General features: G+C 44.1%; 1 protein-coding gene across 1 annotated transcript in view; it reads right to left on the bottom strand.

Annotated features, from left to right (window-relative positions):
• Positions 1-403: 403 nt before the first annotated feature.
• Positions 404-24,786, bottom strand: part of LOC142216170 (uncharacterized) — a 138,340-nt gene continuing 113,957 nt past the window's right edge. Inside the window, exon 2 of the mRNA XM_075283778.1 lies at positions 404-1,318. Coding sequence (XP_075139879.1) covers positions 682-1,318 — 637 coding nt within the window. The 3' untranslated portion in view covers positions 404-681. The remainder of the gene's footprint in view (positions 1,319-24,786) is intronic.

Genomic DNA, 24,786 nt, shown 5'->3' with positions numbered 1-24,786 from the left:
GGACGCTGCGGCTCAAGGAACCGCGGCATCCGCCTGAAGAAAGGGCAGCCCGCTTCTTTTTTTCCATGAGCGGCAACATGGAAATAAAGTAGCCTGGCGGTCTCCATAGACCACCATTATGATGTAGATTACGTGCCATAATCCGCCCCCTCTTTGCCTGTGTGAATGAGCTCTAAGGGGGCTACTAAGTATATTGTGTACAGGAGGGGAAGTTGGGGGGCACCAAGGAGGTAGTGTGGGGGTCCCCAGACATGTCAGGTCCTTCCCTACCAGGAGGTAGTGACCAGAGGGAGCAGGAACCTTTAAAATATGAGAATTGGTAAAGTGTTGAGGTCATTCAGACTCTTTAAAAATGGCTGGCCGAACAACCCCTTTAATTTCATACAAAGTTCCATAAGGACTCCATGTGCCGCACAAGCTCTGACCACACGACCAGTGTACATGAGCCCCCAATCTCCGCACCTCTCTGCTTATATACATATTCTCTAGATTTACCTGTATCACCATTTGTACCACAGTAGAATTTGCTGCACTTTATTTTATAGAAATAATTATTTAATCTTTTGATCATTTTTTTATAGAGTTTTCTTGAATTTGTTGGCAAAATGTTAAATATTCTCTGTACATCGGTGACTCTGTCCATGGACAAGTGAATGTTCTTTCAGGGCCCATACGTCCATTTTAACTTTCCAGTTCCTCCTTCTCCCATTGAAAATCCTGACCTGTCATTTGATAGAACATTGCATTAAAAGGTTTGTAAAACTTCCGCAGACGTTGGATAACATCGGGGTCAATTTTTGGATGAGTTCGACCCTTGGACTTTCCCAGACACCTGGGAGCACCTGTATCTTCTGGCTTCTTCAAACATGGAAAACCTTTAGTCTTATTAAAGTAGAAATGCTTATCTGTGATAATCCGTTGGAGACCCAAAAAATCTTGAACTTTGGCCAGTTCTTCCGCTGGGTTGCTTATGAGACGTTCTCCGCTAACAAAAAGGATTTGCGAAAGAGGAAAGTACTGCATCCAACTTTCTAAATGCAAAGCGTAGATACCTATTCTCAGCGCGCTCCAAGAGGCATCGATCAGTCCCAGGGTCCTGTTTTTGAAGGCAAGGACCTCAAAAGTTGGTATCTCTGGTTTCTTGGAGAGAGTTTGTGTGTAATCGGATATGGCACGTGTCACTGGGTTCCTCACCACCACGATAAGCTTGGTGTCTTTGGCCATTGAATGGATCCTTTGGGGAGCCTCGTTAGTAACAAAGTAACTCGGTGTCTTTTCCATGGTTATTTGGCCGTCTACTGTCCTTGGCATCAGATCTCTACACAAAAAGAAGGGAAATCACGTGTTAATAGTTGAAAGTTTGCATACTGATAAAATAGTAATGAAACAACTAAAAGAGTAGGTCAACACTTCCTATAGATAGAATAACATGTCAACTCTTCCTTGAACCCCTACTTATCTCTGTTTTGCTTAGTTCAACAATGATGAGTCAAGATGGCAGGCGACTGCTGAAACTGTTGGCTCTAGTGGTATGGAAACCACATTACTCTCAAGCAGCGCCTGCCACTTTCCATTATGGTTTCCAATACTGGCAATCTGATTGCTTGAAGAAGGTCGGAGACAAGACCTGAAGGTTGTAATTATTTGGATTAAGCTGACGCCAAGGACATCATGGCTGGCCAACCACTGTCCATATTGGCATCACTGACTTCATGGCTGGTCAATCACTTTAGCAGTGGCTTGTTGATACCATGGCCAACCACTAGATATAGTGGTGACATATTGATATCACTGGCTGTAGTGATGTCATGTTTATACCACCGAGCTCTTGGCTGGGCAACCATTGGCTGTAGAGGTGACATTTTCACAACAATGACATCATGGCTGGCCAACCATTGGGCATAGTGGTGACATGTTGGCACTGATGAGATGATGGCTGGCTAAACACTGATTGTAGTGGTGACACCACTAAAATCATGGCTAGCTAACCACTGGCTATAGAGATGACATGTTGATATCAATGAGATCCTGGCTGGCCAACCACTAGATATACTGGTGAAATTTTGATATCACTGGCTGTAGTGATGTCATGTTTATACTACCGAGCTCTTGGCTGGGCAACCATTGGCTGTAGAGGTGACATGTTCACAAAACTGACATCATGGCTGGCCAATCACTGGCCATATTGCATCATTGACATCATGGCTGGCCAATGACTTTAGCAGTGGCTTGTTGATACCACCAAGATCCTGGCTGGCCAATCATTAGATATAGTGGTGACATTGATATCACTGGCTGTAGTGATGTCATGTTTATACCACCGAGCTCTTGGCTGGGCAACCATTGGCTGTAGAGATGACATGTTCACAACACTGACATCATGGCTGACCAACCACTGGCCACATTGGTGACATGTTGACACTAATGAGATCATAGCTGGTGAAACACTACTAAAATCATGGCTAGCTAACCACTGGCTATAGAGAGGATACGTTGATACCATTGAGATCATGGCTGGCCAACCATTGTGGTGTTGACATGTCACAGCTACAACCAGTGCTTGGATGTTGTGGTCAAGTCTAAACAAGTCATTGATAGGGAAAGAAGAATGTAGACAGGTGGGGAATAAGGGAAGCATTGTCATGGGAGAAGTGATAAGACCAGTATTCATCTTTTTGCTATTTAACACCATTTTAAGCATTTTTAAAGCAATTGTATGTGGTTAGACAATCCCATTGAGTCCATTAGACAATGATAGTAGAACCTAATGGAAAAATAGAGACTCCATATCTAGGGAGGGGGGTAGAGAGATGATAGAATGTATCAACCTGCCTCAATAATTCTTTATAGTCCCTAATACTGTAATACACTTATACATGAATACAGTTTGCTTCAATACATTGTGAGTAGAATTGCTCTTTAATGTATGAAGATCAAAGACTGGCATAATAAACCTGAAATAGCTGATGTGATTACAAGTCTCTAAGCCAGCCAAGCCTGCTGCGTGTCCTATAACTGTGCCGAACGCTGACATTTAGAACCAAAAATGTTTTCTTTATCCCTGTAGGAGCAAATAGTTCTGTAGTGAAAAGTTAGGCGAAGACTGAACAGCGCATTTCTCTGAATGTGGATACGGTTTTTGTTCTTTTAACATTATCATATGGTGGGGGAGGGGAACCATCGGAAGTTACACACACATACCAAACAAATACCCAAAGGACCTACCGAACCTCATCCCCTTACACCATCATTGGTAGGACATGATAGTCATAGTGGTCTATAGAGCTATGTGTGTCATGTCCACACTTTTTCCAAAAGACTTTCTCTGGGTAAGCATTCATGCTCTACTCTTTGGTTACCAAAGTCTTAAAAAAATTACTCTATAGCCTCCTACCCTTTGGACACTTGTGTTGCATTGGTTAGAGATTCTGTATCCTGCTTGTGGAGGGGTACAACAGGTAGACAAGCAAGCTGACCCTCCCACAAGACGAGATAAGCAGTTGTCACGTCCCGCAGGTCAGAACCTTAAAAAATATCAGAAAAATGATAAATTCTTCCAGGCATCCAATTTTGATGACCTATGCTTTATGGGCTGAGCTGTGCACAGTCCAGGAGACCAATGAAGGGGATGTGTCTGACCTGCTTAGCACCCCACCATCACTTTGTGTAGCAGATCTACAGGGGTCCCGGGTATTGGACCCCAATTGGTTCCATTACCTATTGATGGGTCATCAATAGCTAAAACCCCTTTAAATAGAATATAATATCAGTCATACATCATATCCCCGAGCACGTCTCTAGAATCCTTCCACCGATTAAACCTGTCCCGTCATCATCCTCCTGGATCAGCTACTGTAGGTCTGAAAGCTTTTACGTCCTGATGTCTGATGATAAATTTTATTGATAAGCGCCCATAAAGCCTTGCACTGCCTTCTGACACGGGGAATAATTGTCTCCTTCCAATAGTGCGAAGTATCTGAGTTCAATTTTCCTAAATCGTCCATTTTTTATGGCCGCAAATGAGAAAAGTTATTTTGTCTCGAATTGAACCTACTGCAGTCCATTTGATTTCAAAAAAGAATATTGCCGAGCGGAAACCATTGACTGTTCTAAATTGGTTTTACCCACTAAACTGCACAACACCCAGACTTCGGTGAAAGGGAATCAAGAGAACTGTAAAATTGTCACATCAGCCGTCACATCTCAGGTCCCTCTAATCACCACGTGAATAAAATCAAGTCTATTCAGATGACGAGATGGAGCCCAAATGGATCATTGTCTAAGAACGTCTGGCCGATATCCCGTCCCTGTCATCAAGCTTATAATACTTTTACAGATATTATGTTGGTGCCTCTGAAAGCATTTTTATATACATGTTCATAAAAAGTCATATCCATTTATAGGCAGTTAGAGAAAACCTCACAGCCCGATAGTATATAAATGCTGTTCCGAGCAGAAAGGTCAATCATGCAAGATCCGAACGTCAAGTTTTGCAGACTCTTTGGTTTTACGGTTTTGTTACTTTGTTCTGTTTCATTGTCTAAGGCGGCGGACTCTGACCTGGGGTTATCTGGCTCTTGGGATACTACAACTCACAGCATGTTCTGACATTGTGTACTTGTCAGGGCGCGATGGCGTTTGTAGTATTCCAACAGCTGGAGAGACGTAAATTGGAGACCATGGCTGTAATGTATGAGGTTATCTAAGCCGAGCCTTGGTACAGAGATGATATTGGGATCTGTCCATGGACTGTGATCTTCCCGAACTGATAATAGAGACTAGAGAAGAGCAAACTGGTTCATTCGGGGCTTGGTTTGTTACGAATGTTGAAAATTTTCACTAACCACAAATCCGCATAATATTATTATACTGTAAGGTCTTTTAAGATGATAGAGTATAATAAAGAGGTCGGAGCTAGGTGTGGTAGATAATAAGCAGTCATACTCACCTTCCCGCAACACCATCTTTGGTCTTCTTTTGGACTCCTTGGGGATGTCATTAGACAAGGACACCCAATGGAGATTCCCACAAGAGGTTTGTCCAGGTGAGGTCATAGATTTGGGTCAGTAGGGTACCCCAGACCACCTTGCGGTGTGCACAGTCTTACAGACCATACATTCTCTAGTAGGAATTCTGGGAAACAAATACACAAATACATTCTCCTTTACAGAAAAAAAAAAACTTACTATAGCTTTGGTTTGACTTTAAGCCCAGTCTATGTCACTAGGATTCTAATAAAACCAGACTTTGATCTATAGTAAGCTACCTTTCAAGGGTGGCACTAGAGCATTTTTTTCTTCTTTTTCCATCAAGGAGAGCTTATTGGATATTTTATTATTTGCAAATTTCTTTCCCAGAATTCCTAATAAAGCATGCATTATCTATGACACTCTTCATACTGCAAGGTGGCCTGCAATGTCTATGACTGTTACGATAGCCAATTCAGTACCCTGCTTTGCACTGATGTGGGGTAAAGCCTCAAAACAGCTGTATGTGGCTGGGTTTCTCCTCCTTTTGGAGGGGGTGTTGGCTTTAATCCCAGTCCATGTCACTAGGTTTCTTAGAATACCAGGCATGACTCTATAGGGAGCTTCTATCCAAGAGTTGGCGGTAGAGCAAATTTTTCTTTTTCCATCAAGGAGAACTTGTTCTTTTCTGTTAACTGTGTGTTGGTACAGAACTTTTCTTGTATTCTATGATGAAATATCTCACTGCAGCAATAAGTGTAAGGTGCATATAGGCGCAACGATAACTACTGTATTGATGGAGAGCTCATCTCTTCTGGTGAACCTAAAGAACCTCAATCCCAGCTGCAAATTACCCCAATTGTCTTCTATACTGTAATTGCTGAGGACTGGACACAGGTTCAATCTCTCTCTATATATCTACATTTATAATTTCCTTAATTATATTTTCTGCCATTGTCTATGGGCCACAACTTTATTGGTAAAATAACCGCGTTGCAACAAATCTGTTACAGTTCCATGCAAATTGTAACATTCCCATTTTCCATATGGGGAGGACGGGGGAGCGTGCAATCGACGGCTGTTAAATCAGTAACTTCAGTAACAGACGGCGAGATATTTGATACAGCTCCAAGATGTCATGCCATTTACTCAACTATGATTAAAAAAAGTGAGCGAGCACCTTGCACTGCACCATATGTAATATAATCTCTGACACTGGCAGCGAGTCATTTTCCAGGGATTGCATGGCTCTGCTTGCTTTAGCAGAATCCTCTAGGTTCATCTGCACTTTGCTTATTAGGCTGAGCCTGACGGACAGGGCACAGATGGGATGTGCTGGGCCGGCATTCGGGCACAGTCACTTGAGCAGTATTTCTTTGCCGTGTCCAATGAGCTGCTTATTAGGTGTAGGGTGATTGGGAATTTCTCTGTGTATATTTGGCCATGGGATAAGGTAGGACAGTGCTGTGTATGGATGATGGATGAGGTTTGGCAACGGCCCTTGCAGAAGATTCAAAAGCATCATTTCCAGTCCCCTTAGCATTGGCCATCGTAGAAAATAACAGCATTAAACCAAAACTTTCAAGTCACGGTGATTGATGAGCCCGAGCAACATCGCTGCTAAGCACATATCTGTAAATACAATTCCTCCCCGCGTCTTATATTGCTCCTGCCCCAAAGTGAACTGTCTGCTGCAAGTCTCACCTGCCAGGTGCAGGGGTGCAACTACAAACAAACATGGAATATCAATATTAATACATAGAATTGGTTTCTTTCATGCTATTTGGATAATCTAACAATGGACACAGTTGCCACTTTATCTCAGGAAATGCCCCCAAACCATTCACTCAGGGGGAAATAATTTTACCCAAACTGTGCAGTTGGTCAAAGCCCCTTTACTCCTATTTTCTGGAACTTTTGCAAAATGCAATGGGAACAATATCAAAAGGGATGCTTGATAAAGGATTGAAGTAGCCAATCAGTGTAAGAGCGTGTTCATATGGCGGAAGTCTAATCAGTATTTGGAAGCCAATGCGAGTAGCAGAACACCAAGAATAATAAAAATGTAAAGATTTGCATCTCTTCTGGGCTTAGATTCCACTCATGGCTTTGGCTTACAAAGAGTGATGTGAAATACTGACCAGAATAATCCTGTCTGAATGAGACTGAGATGAAGATCCTCTGGTGTCCTCATGGTGCAGCAGAAGACAAACCCAATTTGGAGGTGACCTTGTGGCCACTCAATAGTCAGTGGTTGGTACCCTAAATAGGAAACAGGCAGGTGTAACCTGAAGCCCCTGGGATCTAATGCAAAATCTGTACCAGGCCCCCCACATGCGGGTTATACTTGGGTCCAGATCTCCTTATATTGGGAAGAAACACCATATAGGCTTCTGCACCCCCTCAAGATACACCAAGGTGTCCTATGAAAAGCCAACAAGACGCTCAATCCAGTTCAAAGCCTTGGGCAATGATCTGTCAGGACTTCAATGGGTCAGAGCTGTTTCGGTAGCAGGAGCGGATCCTACATAATATTATACATTAATAAGTAATGGGCGAATATCGAGATTGTAATAAGCAAAGAAAATAAAAAAACGACACTGATACTCCCAGGGTCTGTTTTTTGCAGCCTCTTTCGGCATCTTCTCCAATATCACATGACCCAAGATCGCCGCTGAGACCCATGATTGGGTCTCGGTGTTTACATGGGGCTTCCTGGTGTCATAACACTTTGAGCAGGTGACCGCAAGTGGTGAACCCAAAAAATTTCGGTACAATTTTTGAATTTTTTTACTTTAATGTTATGGATAAACAAGGTATCTACATATGTTGCAATTATATCATAAAATAATCCATGATATGATTAGATTTCCATTCTATTTGGTGGCAACCAAAGAGACCAACAATGGAAAGAAAGCGAGTGACAGCGCTCCGTGTTCTGATTAATGCAAAAATATGAGTATCAAATGCGACAGGCGAAGTGAGCGCGATTATTCTAGAAACAGTATGAAAGCTAAATGGCATTGCTTGGATAATTCCCGGCCCTATAACTGACAAGAAGAAGGATTAGACAGATTATAAATAGCAGAGAAATGAAAACAATTAGAAAGAGGGAACGGGCGGCAAGGTAAAATAACTGTGCGCCGCCACCGAAAAAGCTTTTTTGTCAATCACATTTAGAGTGGAAATATAATGAAAGAATAGATTTCCCCGAAGGATGTTCCACTGGATTGGGCATGGAGGAGAGGGAGCGCGCGATATCACTGCAGCTCTATATCACAGCCGGATCCGAAGGGAAGGCAGGGCTGCCGTAATGAAGCCTAGTGACAGCTTGTAGGGAGCATGGACTGTACAAGGAAGGGAAATAATCAGAAAGCTGCGGTCACTGCTGTCAGTCATGGTAGAGGGACGTATGGATGGAGGCGCGGGGGTTGCCTATGAATTTACGAGCAGTAATATGACAGCGGGTTTAGTAGAGATGAGTGCGCAGTGACAGGCACGTCATGCCAGGGGAGATTACCAGATACCGCCTGGAAAGAGTAAAAATATATTTATCGATTGGACGACTGGTTGTGTAGGAATAGCCACAGACGTTATATAAAAAGAATTAGGAAATCTGCGGTGTTATATGAAAATTGGGGCCCCAAATTGTCTGCTGGGTGTTATCAGGCCATCCATATGTCGTGTGTGCTGAGCCTGGATGACTCTTCCTGTTTCATATACACTCTGCGCTCGGGACACATCTTGTTCCATTATGAGATTTGTAACAATTTGTTGACTTTGTTGTGGGCATAAGTTCTATCTCGCACATGTCACTGGAAAAAAGAATGGGACTATGTGGACTGAACTCTGCGCGTACATGAGGGACGGTGATCTTCTGCACCCTGTTATGTAAAACCTTGAAGATGACTGAAGATGAACTAAGAAGCAACTATAAGATGGCTCAGTAGGAGACTAGGGTGGTCTTGTAAAGCTCAGTAGACACAATGGACCCAATGCACATATGGCACAAAAAATAGGTTACTGTCACCAGACCCAGCATATCACCCCAGCCCTGCAGATAGATAGGTTACTGTCACCAGAACCAGCATATCACCCCAGCCCTGCAGATAGATAGGTTACTGTCACCAGAACCAGCATATCACCCCAGCCCTGCAGATAGATAGGTTACTGTCACCAGAACCAGCATATCACCCCAGTCCAGCAGATAGATAGGTTACTGTCACCACAACCAGTATATCATCCCAGCACTGCAGATAGATAGGTTACTGTCACCAGAACCAGCATATCACCCCAGCCCTGCAGATAGATAGGTTACTGTCACCAGAACCAATCTATATCACCCCAGCCCTGCAGATAGATAGGTTACTGTCACCAGGACCAGCATATCACCCCAGCCCTGCAGATAGATAGGTTACTGTCACCACAACCAGTATATAACCCCCGCCCTGCAGATAGATAGGTTACTGTCACCAGACCCAGCATATCACCCCAGCCCTGCAGATAGATAGGTTACTGTCACCAGAACCAGCATATCACCCCAGCCCTGCAGATAGATAGGTTACTGTCACCAGAACCAGCATATCACCCCAGCCCTGCAGATAGATAGGTTACTGTCACCAGACCCAGCATATCACCCCAGCCCTGCAGATAGATAGGTTACTGTCACCAGACCCAGCATATCACCCCAGCCCTGCAGATAGATAGGTTACTGTCACCAGAACCAGCATATCACCCCAGCCCTGCAGATAGATAGGTTACTGTCACCAGAACCAGCATATCACCCCAGCCCTGCAGATAGATAGGTTACTGTCACCAGAACCAGCATATCACCCCAGTCCAGCAGATAGATAGGTTACTGTCACCACAACCAGTATATCATCCCAGCCCTGCAGATAGATAGGTTACTGTCACCAGAACCAGCATATCACCCCAGCCCTGCAGATAGATAGGTTACTGTCACCAGAACCAATCTATATCACCCCAGCCCTGCAGATAGATAGGTTACTGTCACCAGGACCAGCATATCACCCCAGCCCTGCAGATAGATAGGTTACTGTCACCACAACCAGTATATCATCCCAGCCCTGCAGATAGATAGGTTACTGTCACCAGAACCAGCATATCACCCCAGCCCTGCAGATAGATAGGTTACTGTCACCAGAGCCAGCATATCACCCCAGCCCTGCAGATAGATAGGTTACTGTCACCAGGACCAGCATATCACCCCAGCCCTGCAGATAGATAGGTTACTGTCACCAGGACCAGCATATCACCCCAGCCCTGCAGATAGATAGGTTACTGTCACCAGGACCAGCATATCACCCCAGCCCTGCAGATAGATAGGTTACTGTCACCAGACCCAGCATATCACCCCAGCCCTGCAGATAGATAGGTTACTGTCACCAGAACCAGTATATCACCCCAGCCCTGCAGATAGATAGGTTACTGTCACCAGACCCCAGTATATCACCCCAGCCCTGCAGATAGGTAGGTTACTGTCACCAGGACCAGCATATCACCCCAGCCCTGCAGATAGATAGGTTAGTGTCACCAGAACCAGCATATCACCCCAGTCCTGCAGATAGATAGGTTACTGTCACCAGGACCAGCATATCACCCCAGCCCTGCAGATAGATAGGTTACTGTCACCAGAACCAGCATATCACCCCAGTCCTGCAGATAGATAGGTTACTGTCACCAGACCCAGCATATCCCCCCCAGCCCTGCAGATAGATAGGTTACTGTCACCAGAACCAGCATATCACCCCAGCCCTGCAGATAGATAGGTTACTGTCACCAGACCCACCATATCATCCCAGTCCTGCAGATAGATAGGTTACTGTCACCAGAACCAGCATATCACCCCAGCCCTGCAGATAGATAGGTTACTGTCACCAGACCCAGTATATCCCCCCCAGCCCTGCAGATAGATAGGTTACTGTCACCAGACCCACCATATCATCCCAGCCCTGCAGATAGATAGGTTACTGTCACCAGAACCAGCATATCACCCCAGCCCTGCAGATAGATAGGTTACTGTCACCAGAACCAGCATATCACCCCAGCCCTGCAGATAGATAGGTTACTGTCACCAGAACCAGCAAATCACCCCAGCCCTGCAGATAGATAGGTTACTGTCACCAGACCCAGCATATCACCCCAGCCCTGGAGATAGTTAGGTTACTGTCACCAGACCCAGCATATCATCCCAGCCCTGCAGATAGATAGGTTACTGTCACCGGAACCAACAAATCACCCCAGCCCTGCAGATAGATAGGTTACTGTCACCAGAACCAGCATATCACCCCAGCCCTGCAGATAGATAGGTTAGGGTCACTTGAAACAAATGGTATTTTCCCCTTGGGAATAGATGGCTCTCTCACTGAGATATTGCTGATTTTGTCTGTATGCAAATAAGCCACTCATCTCGAGATATCTTGTGGATGTGCTCCAAACAGAAGTAACCCTCGGACTTTAAGGCCAAGGTTGACTTCTTAGCTCTCCCACGACATTAGTGTAACATGTAATTTGTAGTTCCATCTGTTACGGCATGCTGAGATAAGATAGACACAACCACCGTGTATTTGATGACGGACCAAAATTGTTGGGCTGCCAGATTGGGATTATATCACACACGCTGTTCTTCTGACGGCCGCATTAAGACGTTCTCTCTCCTTCCACTCGTCAAAATGTTTGAGATATAAAATAGAAGTCTTTGCTCTTTGAGGTTTTCGGGTTGTTTATTTCCTTCATTGTCCATCATAGGAAATGTTCACAATACTTCAAACCGAGAGAATCCAAACAACCTCCTCCAGGCCGCCTCCGTCCGAGCCAAAAATTCACCTCCATCCTTTTTTTTTCGAAAGAGTTTGGCTAATTGTTGCGAGCCGAGTGCTTTAAACAAATACAATGTAACCAGGTCCATTTGTGGCATGTGAGAACGGTTTCGTTGCCAAAGACCTTTTGCGGATTATATAAATCCAGATTATATTGTTTATTGGAGGAATCACAGCTGTCATTTATCTCTGTGTAGCCGAGTACTTGTTAATTTGATAAGATTTTGCCGCCCTTGAGTAGATTATCCTCTAAAAACAGATCCATTTTCAGGGGAGCGGCAAACTGTGCTCCTTTGGTGTGAAATAAATGGGTTTGAAGTACTTTCTATAGTCTTAAATCAACATTAACATAATTGTACGCTTTGATTTGTGCGCGCGGCTACAACCGCCTAATGTACAAAGTCTTCTGCACACAAAGGCCAAAAATTTATAAAGCAATCTGCCTGTAAAACACCGTACTTAGCGTGACGGGAAATGCACCCGGCGCCGAAAGACGAATGTAGAACATTAATCTAAAAATAAATTATGTATACGGCTACAAAAAGAAGACAAGTCGGTAAAAAACGAGCCCTTGGACTTGTTTGAATTGATATAGCTATATGAGGGTTTGTTTTTTGCAGGATAGGTTGTATTTTTGCAGTGTATGTGATACCAATAGATCACTATGCAAAAAAATTAAGCAAGTGTTACAAAATTTCTACAAAACAGGAATGTTTTCGGAAATAAAAGGGTTAATAGTTTATTTTTGATCACTAGCAAAAGAAAGGGAATGAGAAAAGAGGAATGTAAATCTCATCGATATTTGGGGTGACCTTTGCTCTTTGGAGGAGGAGTCCCGGAAGTGATGAGCCGATCTTGAGATTTCAGGATTGTTTTTAAAGTTCGATTTTCGATCATTTTCCAGCCGATCCAGATTTGCTCAATCGTCGATCGGAATCCGATCTTTTCCGATCCCGATGGCTCAACCCTAATGTTAGCTTTTCCCACAATGATTGGCCAGTAGCTAAGCATTGTGGGAACTAACGTGAGACCTTGATCCTGCCTAACTAGATCGGAATCGGAATATCGTGAAATTTGTTCGATCGCTGATCGGAATCCGATCTTTTCCAATCCCGACCTCTCAGCCCTGGCCCCCACAGATCTAGCCCTGATCTCATCATCATCCAGTCTGTCCGGGATGACATGAAGAGACAGACGGATTGGAGCAAGCAACATCCACAGAAGATCCGGGCTTAGTTCTCCAAGATGGCGGCGGGAACTATCTCATTCTCAAAATTGAACTAATATCAATGTCCATTGATAAATATGTAACAATCTTTGTATCACTGTTACATGTAATTTTGCTACAATGTCACATCTAATCTCCATTTTCCAGGAGTTAAACCTTTTTGATATTTTTCTACCAGGGTAGAATAATTTATTGATTTTTATCATTTGCTGGGGGGGCACATGGGTATAACGAATGTCTCCATAAGGTTGGAGCCGCCATATGTTTGGAGTCATTAGGGCCATAGGTGAGTAATGTAACACTCCGCCACCCCCTGCCACATACTGTACCTATGGCAGGATTGTCACTAGCCTTGAATGATATCAGTAGGTGTAAAAGCTTTATAGAGTAAGCTGATTCCATTGTAACCTCCTCCTCCATTAGCTCCTTCAAGCTGTCAATCTTCAGTCAACTTTGATGCCTTCACAGAACACAATAGGTTACTATGTTAAGCATTCGGATGATGAGGAGTACAGTCACTCATTGCTTGATGCTTTCATCTCCACAATTATCACATGCCATGCCTGTACTGTATGATTCACCCTACTGTAAGGTAAATGAAGTCATCGCGCCTTATAACACTTAATCTTTGCTCCAAGACACACAGTGGGATCACTTTGTACAAAAAAAGGAAATGCAACAGTGCCACTCCTGTCCACAGGTTGTGTAAGGTATTGCAGCTCAGCACTACTTATTCCAAAGGAGCTGAGTTGCAATACCAGATACAACCCCTGGACAGAGGTGACACTATTTCAGAAAAAAAAAAAAACCAGAAGTTTTTATTGACTTACCCTTTCCCTGTTCCAATTGAAAATTGAATGAAAACAGTCAATCTCTATATGTCCACTCTACAGACATGAGATAAGGCCTCTGCATTCACACTTTTCATTACCGTGGCCATGCCTATATCCGGTGGTGCTCGCAATCTATTCTCCTATGTCAGACACATACTGAATGGTGAGTGTCACTTTATATATCATTATGATTTTTGGATATATGGAAAGAAACCATAGAACCTGGAGAAACCCAGATGAACATGGCAAAAATATGCAAACACCTTGTAGGTGCAAGAAGGTAAAAGAGGTTAAACTTCTTAGACTGCAACCCTAGTTGGGATCAAGTGGTCCTATACAGAGTCCTTGCCCAAGACTGGTTGCCATCTCAGGCCCAGGTTCACATCTGCACATGGGTTTCCATTTGGGGAGTCTGCTTGGGAACCCCCCTGAACAGAAACCTAATCCACACAAAAGGAAACCCGCGAACCCCCTAGACTATAATGAGGTCCAGGTGGTTTCTGTTGTACATTTTGCCATTTTCCTGGATGTTCTGCAGACTGTCGACGATGCAAATTGGGTTCTTCTGTTTTGTGTTTCTTTGCCGAAACCTCAAATGAGGGCAAAACAGTTCTCAGCTCCCGGAAGGAGATCCCTAGGGACCTCTAAGGGTATGGCCCTGCATATGAGTTGCAGTGGGAAAGTCTTTCTAGGGTTGTCCATTCTTGGAGTCCATTTGCGTTAGTCGGGAGGCAGCCACCATGGCACAAGTTTTTGAAGCCGAGCCCATGAATTAAGCTGGGAGTGTCATCGAGGCTCCAGCACTCTTCCAATCTGTCTTGATTTCTACCTCTTATCAACTAAGTAACACTTTGGTTCTGGTATAAAGAGAATGTCTGGTGGTTTCCTTGACCAACAACATGGCACCAATCTGATTGTACAATGCGAGTCGTCTGTATAGGGTGCAGTTATCACGACTGCCACACTACATGGAGACCTCGCACAGATATTGTCCTTGGTTATATCCAATCCTAGGACCATAACACCGTCCAGGACCCGGTTATGGCAATTTACCTTAGTGAACCTTGGAGAAATTTGTGAATTGTCTTCCAAAATCGTTTTACACATTTCAACGTTACAAGAAGTTTCCATCAGCAGCTTCTCCGGCGCACAACATCCTTAAGTAGCTTTTCTCCTTTTATTCTTGCATTAAGCAGCATTTCACTTACTAATACCATTCAGTTCTTGACATCAAAGAATTTTATCTTGATGTTACAGAATAGCTGCAAGAAATTTCTTCTCATCCAAGGCTTGGAACCGGTTCGTGACCTTTGCTTTGACAGCGAAGGATCAAACTAAGGTCAGAGTCTAAAATACTAGGACAGATTCATTCAACAGCCGGATGAACAGGACGAGCGGATGTTGGGCGATTTTCTGCTTTGTATTTTAATGTAGGTCTTGGATGTTCTCCACTGAAATGGCAGCTTATCGGCTCAAACATTCAAAGGATTTCCAACAAGCGATCCCGTCCCTTTCCATCAGAGTGGGTTTTATGAAAAGCATGTAAGTCAGATATAGGACTCCAGCCTCTCCATGACAAGTTATAGGAGTGCAGACATAGTGACCCTTCAGCCATCTTGGATCACTTCCAGAGCTGCTACTACAACGATTGTACTGTCTACAAACCCAAGTCCTATAGACTCTATGGCGAATCCTCGAAAGATAGATCAATTCTAGACGATAGAGATCAAGTTCAAGATATTAGGGTTAATAAACGTTGTAGACAATTTCTGAATCCTAATCTATTGGCTAGACCAGGGGTAGGGAACTTTCGCCACTCCGGCTGCTGTAAAACTACAACTCCCAGCATGCCTACTTGCTCTGCTGTTCTTGGGACTCCAATGGAAGTGAATGGAGAATGTTGGGAGTTGTAGTTTTACAGCAGCTGGAGAGCCCAAGGTTTCTGATCTCTCTCGGATCTCTCTCTTTTTGGAGGACCTGGCACACGTACACAGCCAGCTAATATCAATAGGAACTGTGTAATACCTCCTTTCTCCTGTGGTGGCACTGTAGGGAAACTGAACACTTACAAGTGAATTCATTCAAATTTTACAGCTGATTTTTGGGGATTGAAGCAATGAGCTGGTCCTTGAATTAAGAAGGATTGCCTTAAACGGGTTATCCCGGATACAATTAAATCCCTACACTAGTCTAAGCAATGTATATTTACTCACATTTTCAGATTATCTGGTGACAATCCATTTCCCCACTCCAAGGAATGTTACTACTACTCTCCCCCACCCCCCCATCCGCCCCATCATACTTACCTATATTCTTCCTGTCCAGGCTTCCTTCTGCGAGGAATGGCTACTCCTCCTTCTGTGATGTCTGCCCGCCCGTGCGCAAAAGAGCAAAAGTTTTGGCTTTGCACTGAAGCCGACACTCCCTCTCTATGGTGCAAGCGCTGGCAGAGTCACAAAAGAGGGGGAGCCATTCCCCGCAGAAGGAAGCGCAGACAAGAAGAAGACAGGTAAGTATAATGGAGTAGGGGGTGGGCTGAGTTAGTTGGGAAGCGCTAGCAGTGGGTGGGATACCTAGGGAGACAGGGAGAGGGTTTTAGAGAGATAGGGGGGAGGAATGAGAGGGAGATAATGTGAGAGCCTACACCATGTAAACAAATGCAGAAGATACTAGGTGCTCCCAGAGAAACCCAGAAATCGCTCAAAATACTTCCAAATGTATTTGGGTGCACTAGTAGTACTAACAGACCTTTTTCAAAAAAATATTTTTTAGCCTGAAAAAACCCTTTAAGCAGCCATGCCTCTATCATAACCACTTTGTAGCACTGGGCCTATTATCTTTATAGCATATAGCCATGGAGATGCAGTCAGCGGGGCAAAGTAGTACAGATGTGCGAACATTTCCATGATCTTTCAAAAATGAAAAAATTTCAGCCTGACCCAAGATTTTTGGGGTTCATCACTCACAACTATTATTCTCATAAGTCCCCAAGTTATAGACAGGAGGGGCCAGAGGAGGTGCAGAATATTAATAAACAGTCATTCTCATGTTCCCTCACCTCTCCTGGGCTAGCTCACATTGTCCAGTGCTCCTTTGGGGGTGTATCGTGTCCTCTTCAGGCCTCCTGGGTGAGGTCAGTGGTCCCAGTGGTCATTGGGGCTCGGAGGACAAATTGGGAGTGCCGATGTTATACTGCTTTGACGCAAGTATCATGATGTTAGTGTGATATATCATGGTCTATGGGTCTCGGGATGTCACACAGGAGGCCAGAAGAGGAGCACAATGGAGAACTGGACACCATGAGGGAGCCAAGGAGAGATGACGGAGGTGATTATCAGTGTGTATCACGTATATGGCGGCTCCCTTGTGCCCAACTGGCTAGGTTTCCCTTGCAGTAATGTCTAGTGAACTGGAAGAGGAGAGAAATCTACTGAAGACTGATCTTCATAAAAACAAAAGGATGGCATGGGTGAAATCCAGTTGGCCAATCCTTATCTACCCCAACATCTTCCATAGGGTGGTCCCGCACATGAGGTCGTCAGCCGATACACTCGGCCAGCGTAATTTCCTTTTCTGGAGTCAGATCTTCTACAAAACAGTAATTGCAATAGGGATTGTTTTATATATGTATGGAAATCTGGCTTCATAATAGGAAAAAAATCCACTGTCCGTGAAATGGAAGCAAAATTAATTTTCAAAGTTTTGCTCATCTCTAGCGCTTTGCCATTTTTTGTTCATTTTCTTTGCAGTGAGAACAATCCATTTTAATACCAAAGACTCTGGGGCCTCCAGTTAGATCCCCAAAGAGGCTCACGATATGAGAAGAAGTTTATCAAACTCTAAAACTCCTGTTACATTATTTTACTTTCTACAATAAACCACTCACAGATCATCCCGAAACAGATGGGGCGCCCACAAGTCAGATGTTTAGTTTCCCTGCAGCGCCACCCCAGGAGAAATGAAGCATTACGTGATAGTCACTGATATCAATTGGAGGAAACAGAGACGCTCCTAAGTCCCCGAATCATCACCAGAAGAATGTGTGGGGGTGAAACAGATACTTTGTTTCTTATTAGAACGTGTTTGTACTCAGATTCTGATAACATTTACCTTTTACACAATTTCAATTCTATTTAGGCATCATAAGAGGTATCCCAAGGCTGGTAGTGATACCCTTGTACCAAGGAGTGGGTCGATAGGCATTTTGGGAGTCAATACCTGGCCACAGCTTTGGTGTCCAAGGGTCAGTTGGGATGCAAGATGTCGCCTGGAGGCCATGAAGACAGACGGAGCTTGGAGAAGACGTCATTGGTTTTCCTCTGGGTTCCGTCTCTTTCCTAAGTTGTTCTTCTTCCTGAACGACCAGCAGATCACCTAAAACTTCTAACCCAGTTGCCACCTCTGTGTCTATTGCTTACACGTTACACTCTGAAACCAACAGTCCCCCAACTTAGTCTTGTAGACCACAAAATGCTAGATAGACCTGACCTAATATTCGCTAGATTCTGGTTTACTGTACTGGTCTGTGAGTTTCACCAACACTTTACTGTCCCCAGATAATAACTTCTTGTCTGTCCTTATTTTTCCCGAATTCGTGATTTTGAAGTCAGTTAAGACCAATGGGCCGTACATGTAATGCAACTAGATCTTTTTACATGTAACCCCATCAATATTGTGCTCTGGATGAGGAATCCTGGAAGGGATGATCCGGCCCCCACAGATATAGCCCTGATCTCAACATCATCCAGTCTGTCTGGGACTACAGAAGACAGAGACAGATTGGAGCAAGCCTTCATCCACAGAAGATCTATGCTTGGTTCTCCAAGATGGCGGAGGGAACAACCTCCCTGCCCAGTTTTGCCAAAAACTGCAAGTATTGAGAAGAACTGACGGAAGGCAAAGAGCAAAGGTCACCCCAAATATTGATGGGATTTACATTAACCCTTTTATTTTTGGAAGAATTCTTGCTGCAGCATCAGGAAACAAAAACTTTCCTCTATGACTGACATTGGCCAAGCTTTGTCAGCCTTAGTCTCCAAGCTACAATCTCTTGTTTAGACCATTCACCTTGAGAAGGATGCAGAGACGTGTCCTGGTGCTTAATTCGGCTTTCAGTCCCATCCGAAAAGTCCGGGAGTTCATAGAGACGGACTTCAAACAGGCTATTAATACATGATGAATCCATTTTGTGATTTTGCATGTTACCAGGGACCCCAGATGGATTATTTCAATCCAGATTATTGTGTTTATTTCCCATCCGCAGCTGCCATTTATCTGTGTGTGGCCAGGAGGCTCATTAACATGATAAGTTGGTAGCCGGCCGCTGACTTAGCAGCGGCGACTGCAATAAACATAATAATAGCAATAATCATGGTAATTATAATGATCAGTGATAATATTATTGATTTCCTGCACAGAGTTTCTTTGTCAATGCAGCTTTTATGCTAATATCTCGAGCCGAGAGCAATATCCTGGCGAATGGCGCCGGCAGCCCGCAAAACCCAAAGAGTACATGATGCTGGATATAATCGAGACCAAACAGTGAAAAGGTCAAAAATACATATCAGGGCAAAAGCTCCATGCAAGGCTAGGACGTCATAGAGTAAGGGTCTGTTCAGGTCTGATATGTTTAACGGGAGCAAAAATGGATACAAATGGGTACAAATGGGTACAAATGGGTACAAATGTGGGTACAAATGGATACAAATGGGTACAAATGGAAACAAATGGGTACAAATGGGTACAAATGGAAACAAATGGGTACAAATGGGTACAAATGGATACAAATGTGGGTACAAATGGATACAAATGGATACAAATGGGTACAAATGGAAACAAATGGGTACAAATGGGTACAAATGGGTACAAATGGATGGCCACCTGTTTACAGAGACAATAAAGTTAAAAACAATACAATATACATTTTTCCCTATCAGTATGTCTTTGGAATATGGGATGGAAATCTATGCAAACATGGGGAGAACATACAAACTCCTTGCGGTTGGTTTTATGCCCTTGGCAGGATTTGAACACCAGGATTCCAGTGCTGCAAGAATGCAGTGCTAACCACTGAGCCACCGTGTGGCCTCTGGATCCGTTTGTTGAATCTGGTTTTTGCATGCCTTAAACTGATGTAAAAAATGTGATCTCAATAGAGCCTGAAACTGCTTTTAACCTCTTAAAGGGATTTTCCAGCCCTAAAAGGATTGACATCAGTGTTTGATCCATATGACACCCAGACCCCACACTGATCAGCTGTTCTAGTAGACTCCAGTGCCCAGAAGTTATAGCTGTGGAGGGGGATCTTACATTCGGCACAGCGGCCCCATCCATTGCATAGTCGGGGTTCCCAGGAAGTGCCACTTGTACAGGAGAGCCTACGCAAGTTCCCCAAGCACTGTTGTCATTTCTGGAGCCCGGACGCTGCCCCTATTGGGGTTATACGAACATGTACTGACTTGCGAGTGTCGCACTGGACCATCAATGTAACAAATAGAGATGAAATATTCGATATTCGTTTCAAATAGCCCCTCAATATTCGACTATTCGAACGAATATCGAACCCCATTATAGTCTATGGGGGAAAAAAGCTTTGTTTCAGTGAAAAACACTATTAGACTCAGGAGAGTCACTAAGTCCACTATCACACCTCAGCAAATGAGGACAACACCTCTGGAATGCAACTGGGACAGCAGGGGAAGCATGTTTGGGGGCATCTAATGTGCCCAAGTCCCTGTATTACGCCGCTTATAATGCGGAAGCTGACTTTTTCCCATAGGAATGCATTAACCAGCGTTGATTGGCCGAATGCCATACAGAGTACAGCATTCGGCCAATCAACACTGGTTCTGCCGGAGGCTCGTTTGTGAGGAGGCGGAGTCTAAGATCGGTCCACAGCAGTCTCCATTGTGGTCCGATCTCAGGTAGCAGAGTTGACACAGCTCTGCTACACCTGTGATGCAGCAGAACTGGCCGCGTGGTGAGCTCTGCTACATCTGAGATGTTGCAGCGTTGAGTGCACAGCACTGTTACATTTCAGGTGTAGCAGAGTTCAGCGCACAGCCAGCTCTGCTGCATCTCAGGTGTAGAAGAGCTGTGTCAACTCTGCTATACCTGAGATCGTACCCACCTTTGCAGGGTACTTTAGTCTATGTCCTAAATTTTGCTGGATTTTGTGCCACAGAATCATTTAATCTGGGAACTTCAGTCCGACAATATGGTCAGAAATCAAAATTCCACACTTATGGAACCCTATGGATATACTTAGCCTCGTATAATATTGCAAGCGATGACCCAGACACGACACCTCTGTGCAGTAGGCTCCCAATAGGTCCCATTTATACTTATCTACAAATTACATTATGTGTAAACCTAACCGTATTCATTGGACATAGATCATTGTCTACATCCAAATCTACAGCCCGACCTCTGACCTTTGACCTCGTGTGACATCCAACCTTGTTGGAAATAACTTACGAGCGCGCGGTCTAATATCCATCCCATTCTTCATGACTTTAACATGTGAAGCTGTCGTTACTATTGATTCCTAATATTTATTAACTGAGGTCTGTGCACCAGTTATTGCCCCATGAATTTACAATGTAAAGATGAAGCCGTCGTGAATCTCATCAATTGTGATCTATAGGTGAGACCGAAGAACGCAATCCTATCGGCTTAATGCGATGAACACAGAGATCCAGCAATGAAAGGGTGTATGCCGGAATTGTCACATGACATTTGTAAGCATCAAGTGACAATTGATTCCTGGGGAATATGACATTTCCAAATGTCAGGGCTCGAGAAAGGGTTAAAAAAAATAGGAAGTATAAGGGTTAAAAATGGAATGGAATTGGAGTGGTTACAAATTGTTACATATCGTTACATCCATGATTCCAAAACTACAAGGGGGGTGTCTGTCTGGCCTGATTTTGGAGGTGTCACCCCTATGATCTTACCGGATTGTTACTGACATCCTCCTAGCATATAGATAGGCTTTATTTGCAGCAGTCACCTCATTTACAGCACAAGCAGGATTACAATAGAAGATAACACCCCCACAGTGTCACAGAGCAGTTACTAATTAAAGGGATTGTCCAGGTCTATTATGTTGATGACTTTTCCTTGGGATAAGCCATCAGTATGAGATCGGTGGTGGTTCAGCATCCGGCACCCCAACCAATCAGCTGCAGTCTCTCGATTGCTTACTGAGCACAGCGCCATCCATTGTATAGTGGCTGGACTTGATATTGTAGCCCATTCATTTGAATGGTCTCGAGCTGCAATCAGGCCGTGACATCACTGTACTAGTCTGTGGAGTGAAAGCAGTAGCTTTGAATATATATACAAGGATGTTTGTGGTCATCCTAGTATCCTGTGGTCTGTCCAGTGGTCTACTTCCACTAGATAGGACATAAAGATTTCATCCTTGTGGCTCCGCTACTTGGCTACTTCCATTACTCCCACTTACGGTGGTGCACCAAGAGACTCCATGACTCCTCACCTTGGTTCAGTTGGTAAGGATTGATGGACTTGGGTCTACCGTTCTAAAAATAAATGGTGGTCCTAGAGGTGGGGACCCAGTATTCAAGCACTTACTTTGGATAGACCATAAATTTGATTGATGAGAAATCCCTGTAAGGCTTTCATTATCTATAGACATCTCTTCACACAACGCAGCGCAAAGTAGCCATCTCCTCATCTATCACTGCTGATCCCATGAAAACGCTCCCCAGGGTATGTCGACTATTCTGCAAGTACCAGCACAGATCAATCATGGACGTCCATCCCAGGGTCATCCCAACCTGCTCATCCTCTCAGTGCAGAGATACCATCATCCCTCCAGCCGTGTATTTAGGACTGGTTTGCTGTCATTGCTGCCAGTTCCCCCCAAACTCAGCAGGGCATGAGCCGGGCTATCAGCTGGAGGATAGTGAAATGCACTGTTATCTGAAGCCACAGAAGCGCCTGACACTTCTCCGGACGGACATTAAATCACAGCTCGTGGAAGTGATGGGAATCAGTCAGGCAGCTCCGATTCAGCCTCTATGAAAGGCAACAGAATCCCTGGCCTGGCAGAATGAAAATCATAAATCTTTATTATACGCTGTCCGGGCTGATTTCTACCAAAGTTGTTCTACTGGAGGTAGTCTCTGTCACTATCTCTCCTTTCTCTCTCTCTCTCTCTTGTTCTCTCTCCTCTCTCTTCCTTTCTCTCTCTTCCTCTCTCTCTTGTTCTCTCTCCTCCTCTCTCATTCTCTCTCTCTCTCTCTTCTCTCTCTTGCTTTCCCTCTCCTCTCTCTCACTCTCTCTCCTCTGTCTCTCTCTCTTCCTCTCTCTGTCTCTCTCTCTTCCTCTCTCTTTCTCTCTCTCTTGCTCTCTCTCCTCCTCTCTCTCTTGTTCTCTCTCCTCCTCTCTCTTCCTCTCTCTCTCATCCTCTCTCTTTCTCTCTATCTTCCTCTCTCTCCTCCTCCTCTCTCTTTCTCTCTCTTTCTCTCTCTTTCTCTCTCTCTTCCTTTCTCTCTCTCTTCCTCTCTCTCTTGCTCTCTCTCCTCCTCTCTCTCTTCCTCTCTCTCTCTTGCTCTCTCTCCTCCTCTCTTTCCCTCTCTCTCTCTTCCTCTCTCATCCTCTCTCTCGTCCTCTCTCTCTCTTCCTCTCTCCTCTCTCTCCCCTTCACTCTTCTCTCTCTTGCTTTTCCTCTCCTCTCTCACTCACTCTCCTCTGTCTCTTCCTTTCTCTCTCTTTCTCTCTCTTGCTCTCTCTCCTCCTCTCTCTTGCTCTCTCTCTTCTCTCTCTTGCTTTCCCTCTCCTCTCTCACTCTCTCTCTCTTTCTCTCTCTTGCTCTCTCTCCTCCTCTCTCTTGCTCTCTCTCTTCTCTCTCTTGCTTTCCCTCTCCTCTCTCACTCTCTCTCCTCTGCCTCTCTCTCTTGCTCTCTCTCTCCCCCTCTCTCTCTTCCTCTCTCTCTCTCTCCCCCTCTCTCTTCTCTCTCTTGCTTTCCCTCTCCTCTCTCACTCTCTCTCCTCTGCCTCTCTCTCTTTCTCTCTCTCGCTCTCTTTTTCTCTTGTATATTTTGTAAGTGTTAGTAGAATAACCTAGAACTATGTAACAGTAATTCGCCATTCAGTAATTTTCCTTCTTTGACCCTCAGAACTTTCAATCTAATTAAAATTTTCTGTAAAATGTTTCTTTTTGAATTCCAATAAAAATAAACAATAAACAGTCCTGTAAAACGTGTCCCTATATACTCAATAATAATGAGGTTTTAGTGGCCAGCATGAGCCATTACCAATGTGACGTACAGTATATTGTGCAAAAACTTTAGGCAGGTGTGGAAAAAAATTCTGCAATGTTAGAACAGTTTCAAAAATAGAAGGGTTCATCATTTATTGTTGTCAAATGACACAATAAAGAAATGTAAACCCCATCAATATTTGGTGTGACCTTTGCTCTTTGGAGGAGGAATCCTGGTGTGATGATCGGCCCCTGCAGATATAGCCCTGATCTCATCACCCTCCAGTCTGTCTGGGAGGACATGAAGAGACAGATGGATTGGAACAAGCAACAGCCACAGAAGATCTGGGCTTAGTTGTCCAAGATGGCAGCGGAAACAACCTCCCTGCCCAGTTCTGCCAAAAACTGTCTAAAAGTACCAAGGAGATCTGATGGGGGCAAAGGGCAAAGGTCACACCGAATATTGATGGGATTTACATTTCTCTTTTCTTCATTCACTTCATTTTGCTAATTGACAAAAATAAACTATTAACCCTTCTATTTCTACTCCATACCCATGTTTTCTCTGCTTTACGAGATGCAAATATGTGGAGATGACCCCTTTTTTCTATATAAGCTGGTAGGTGGGGTTTTCTTGGGGCCTTCCTTCCAACAATCCCTAGGAAATAGACTATAGTACCCTTCAAAATTT

This window comes from Leptodactylus fuscus, chromosome 8 (assembly GCF_031893055.1).
Source record: "Leptodactylus fuscus isolate aLepFus1 chromosome 8, aLepFus1.hap2, whole genome shotgun sequence".
Taxonomy (NCBI): domain Eukaryota; kingdom Metazoa; phylum Chordata; class Amphibia; order Anura; family Leptodactylidae; genus Leptodactylus; species Leptodactylus fuscus.
The sequence above is the reverse complement of the archived record's forward strand: the minus strand, read 5'-3'. Positions and strand labels throughout refer to the sequence as shown.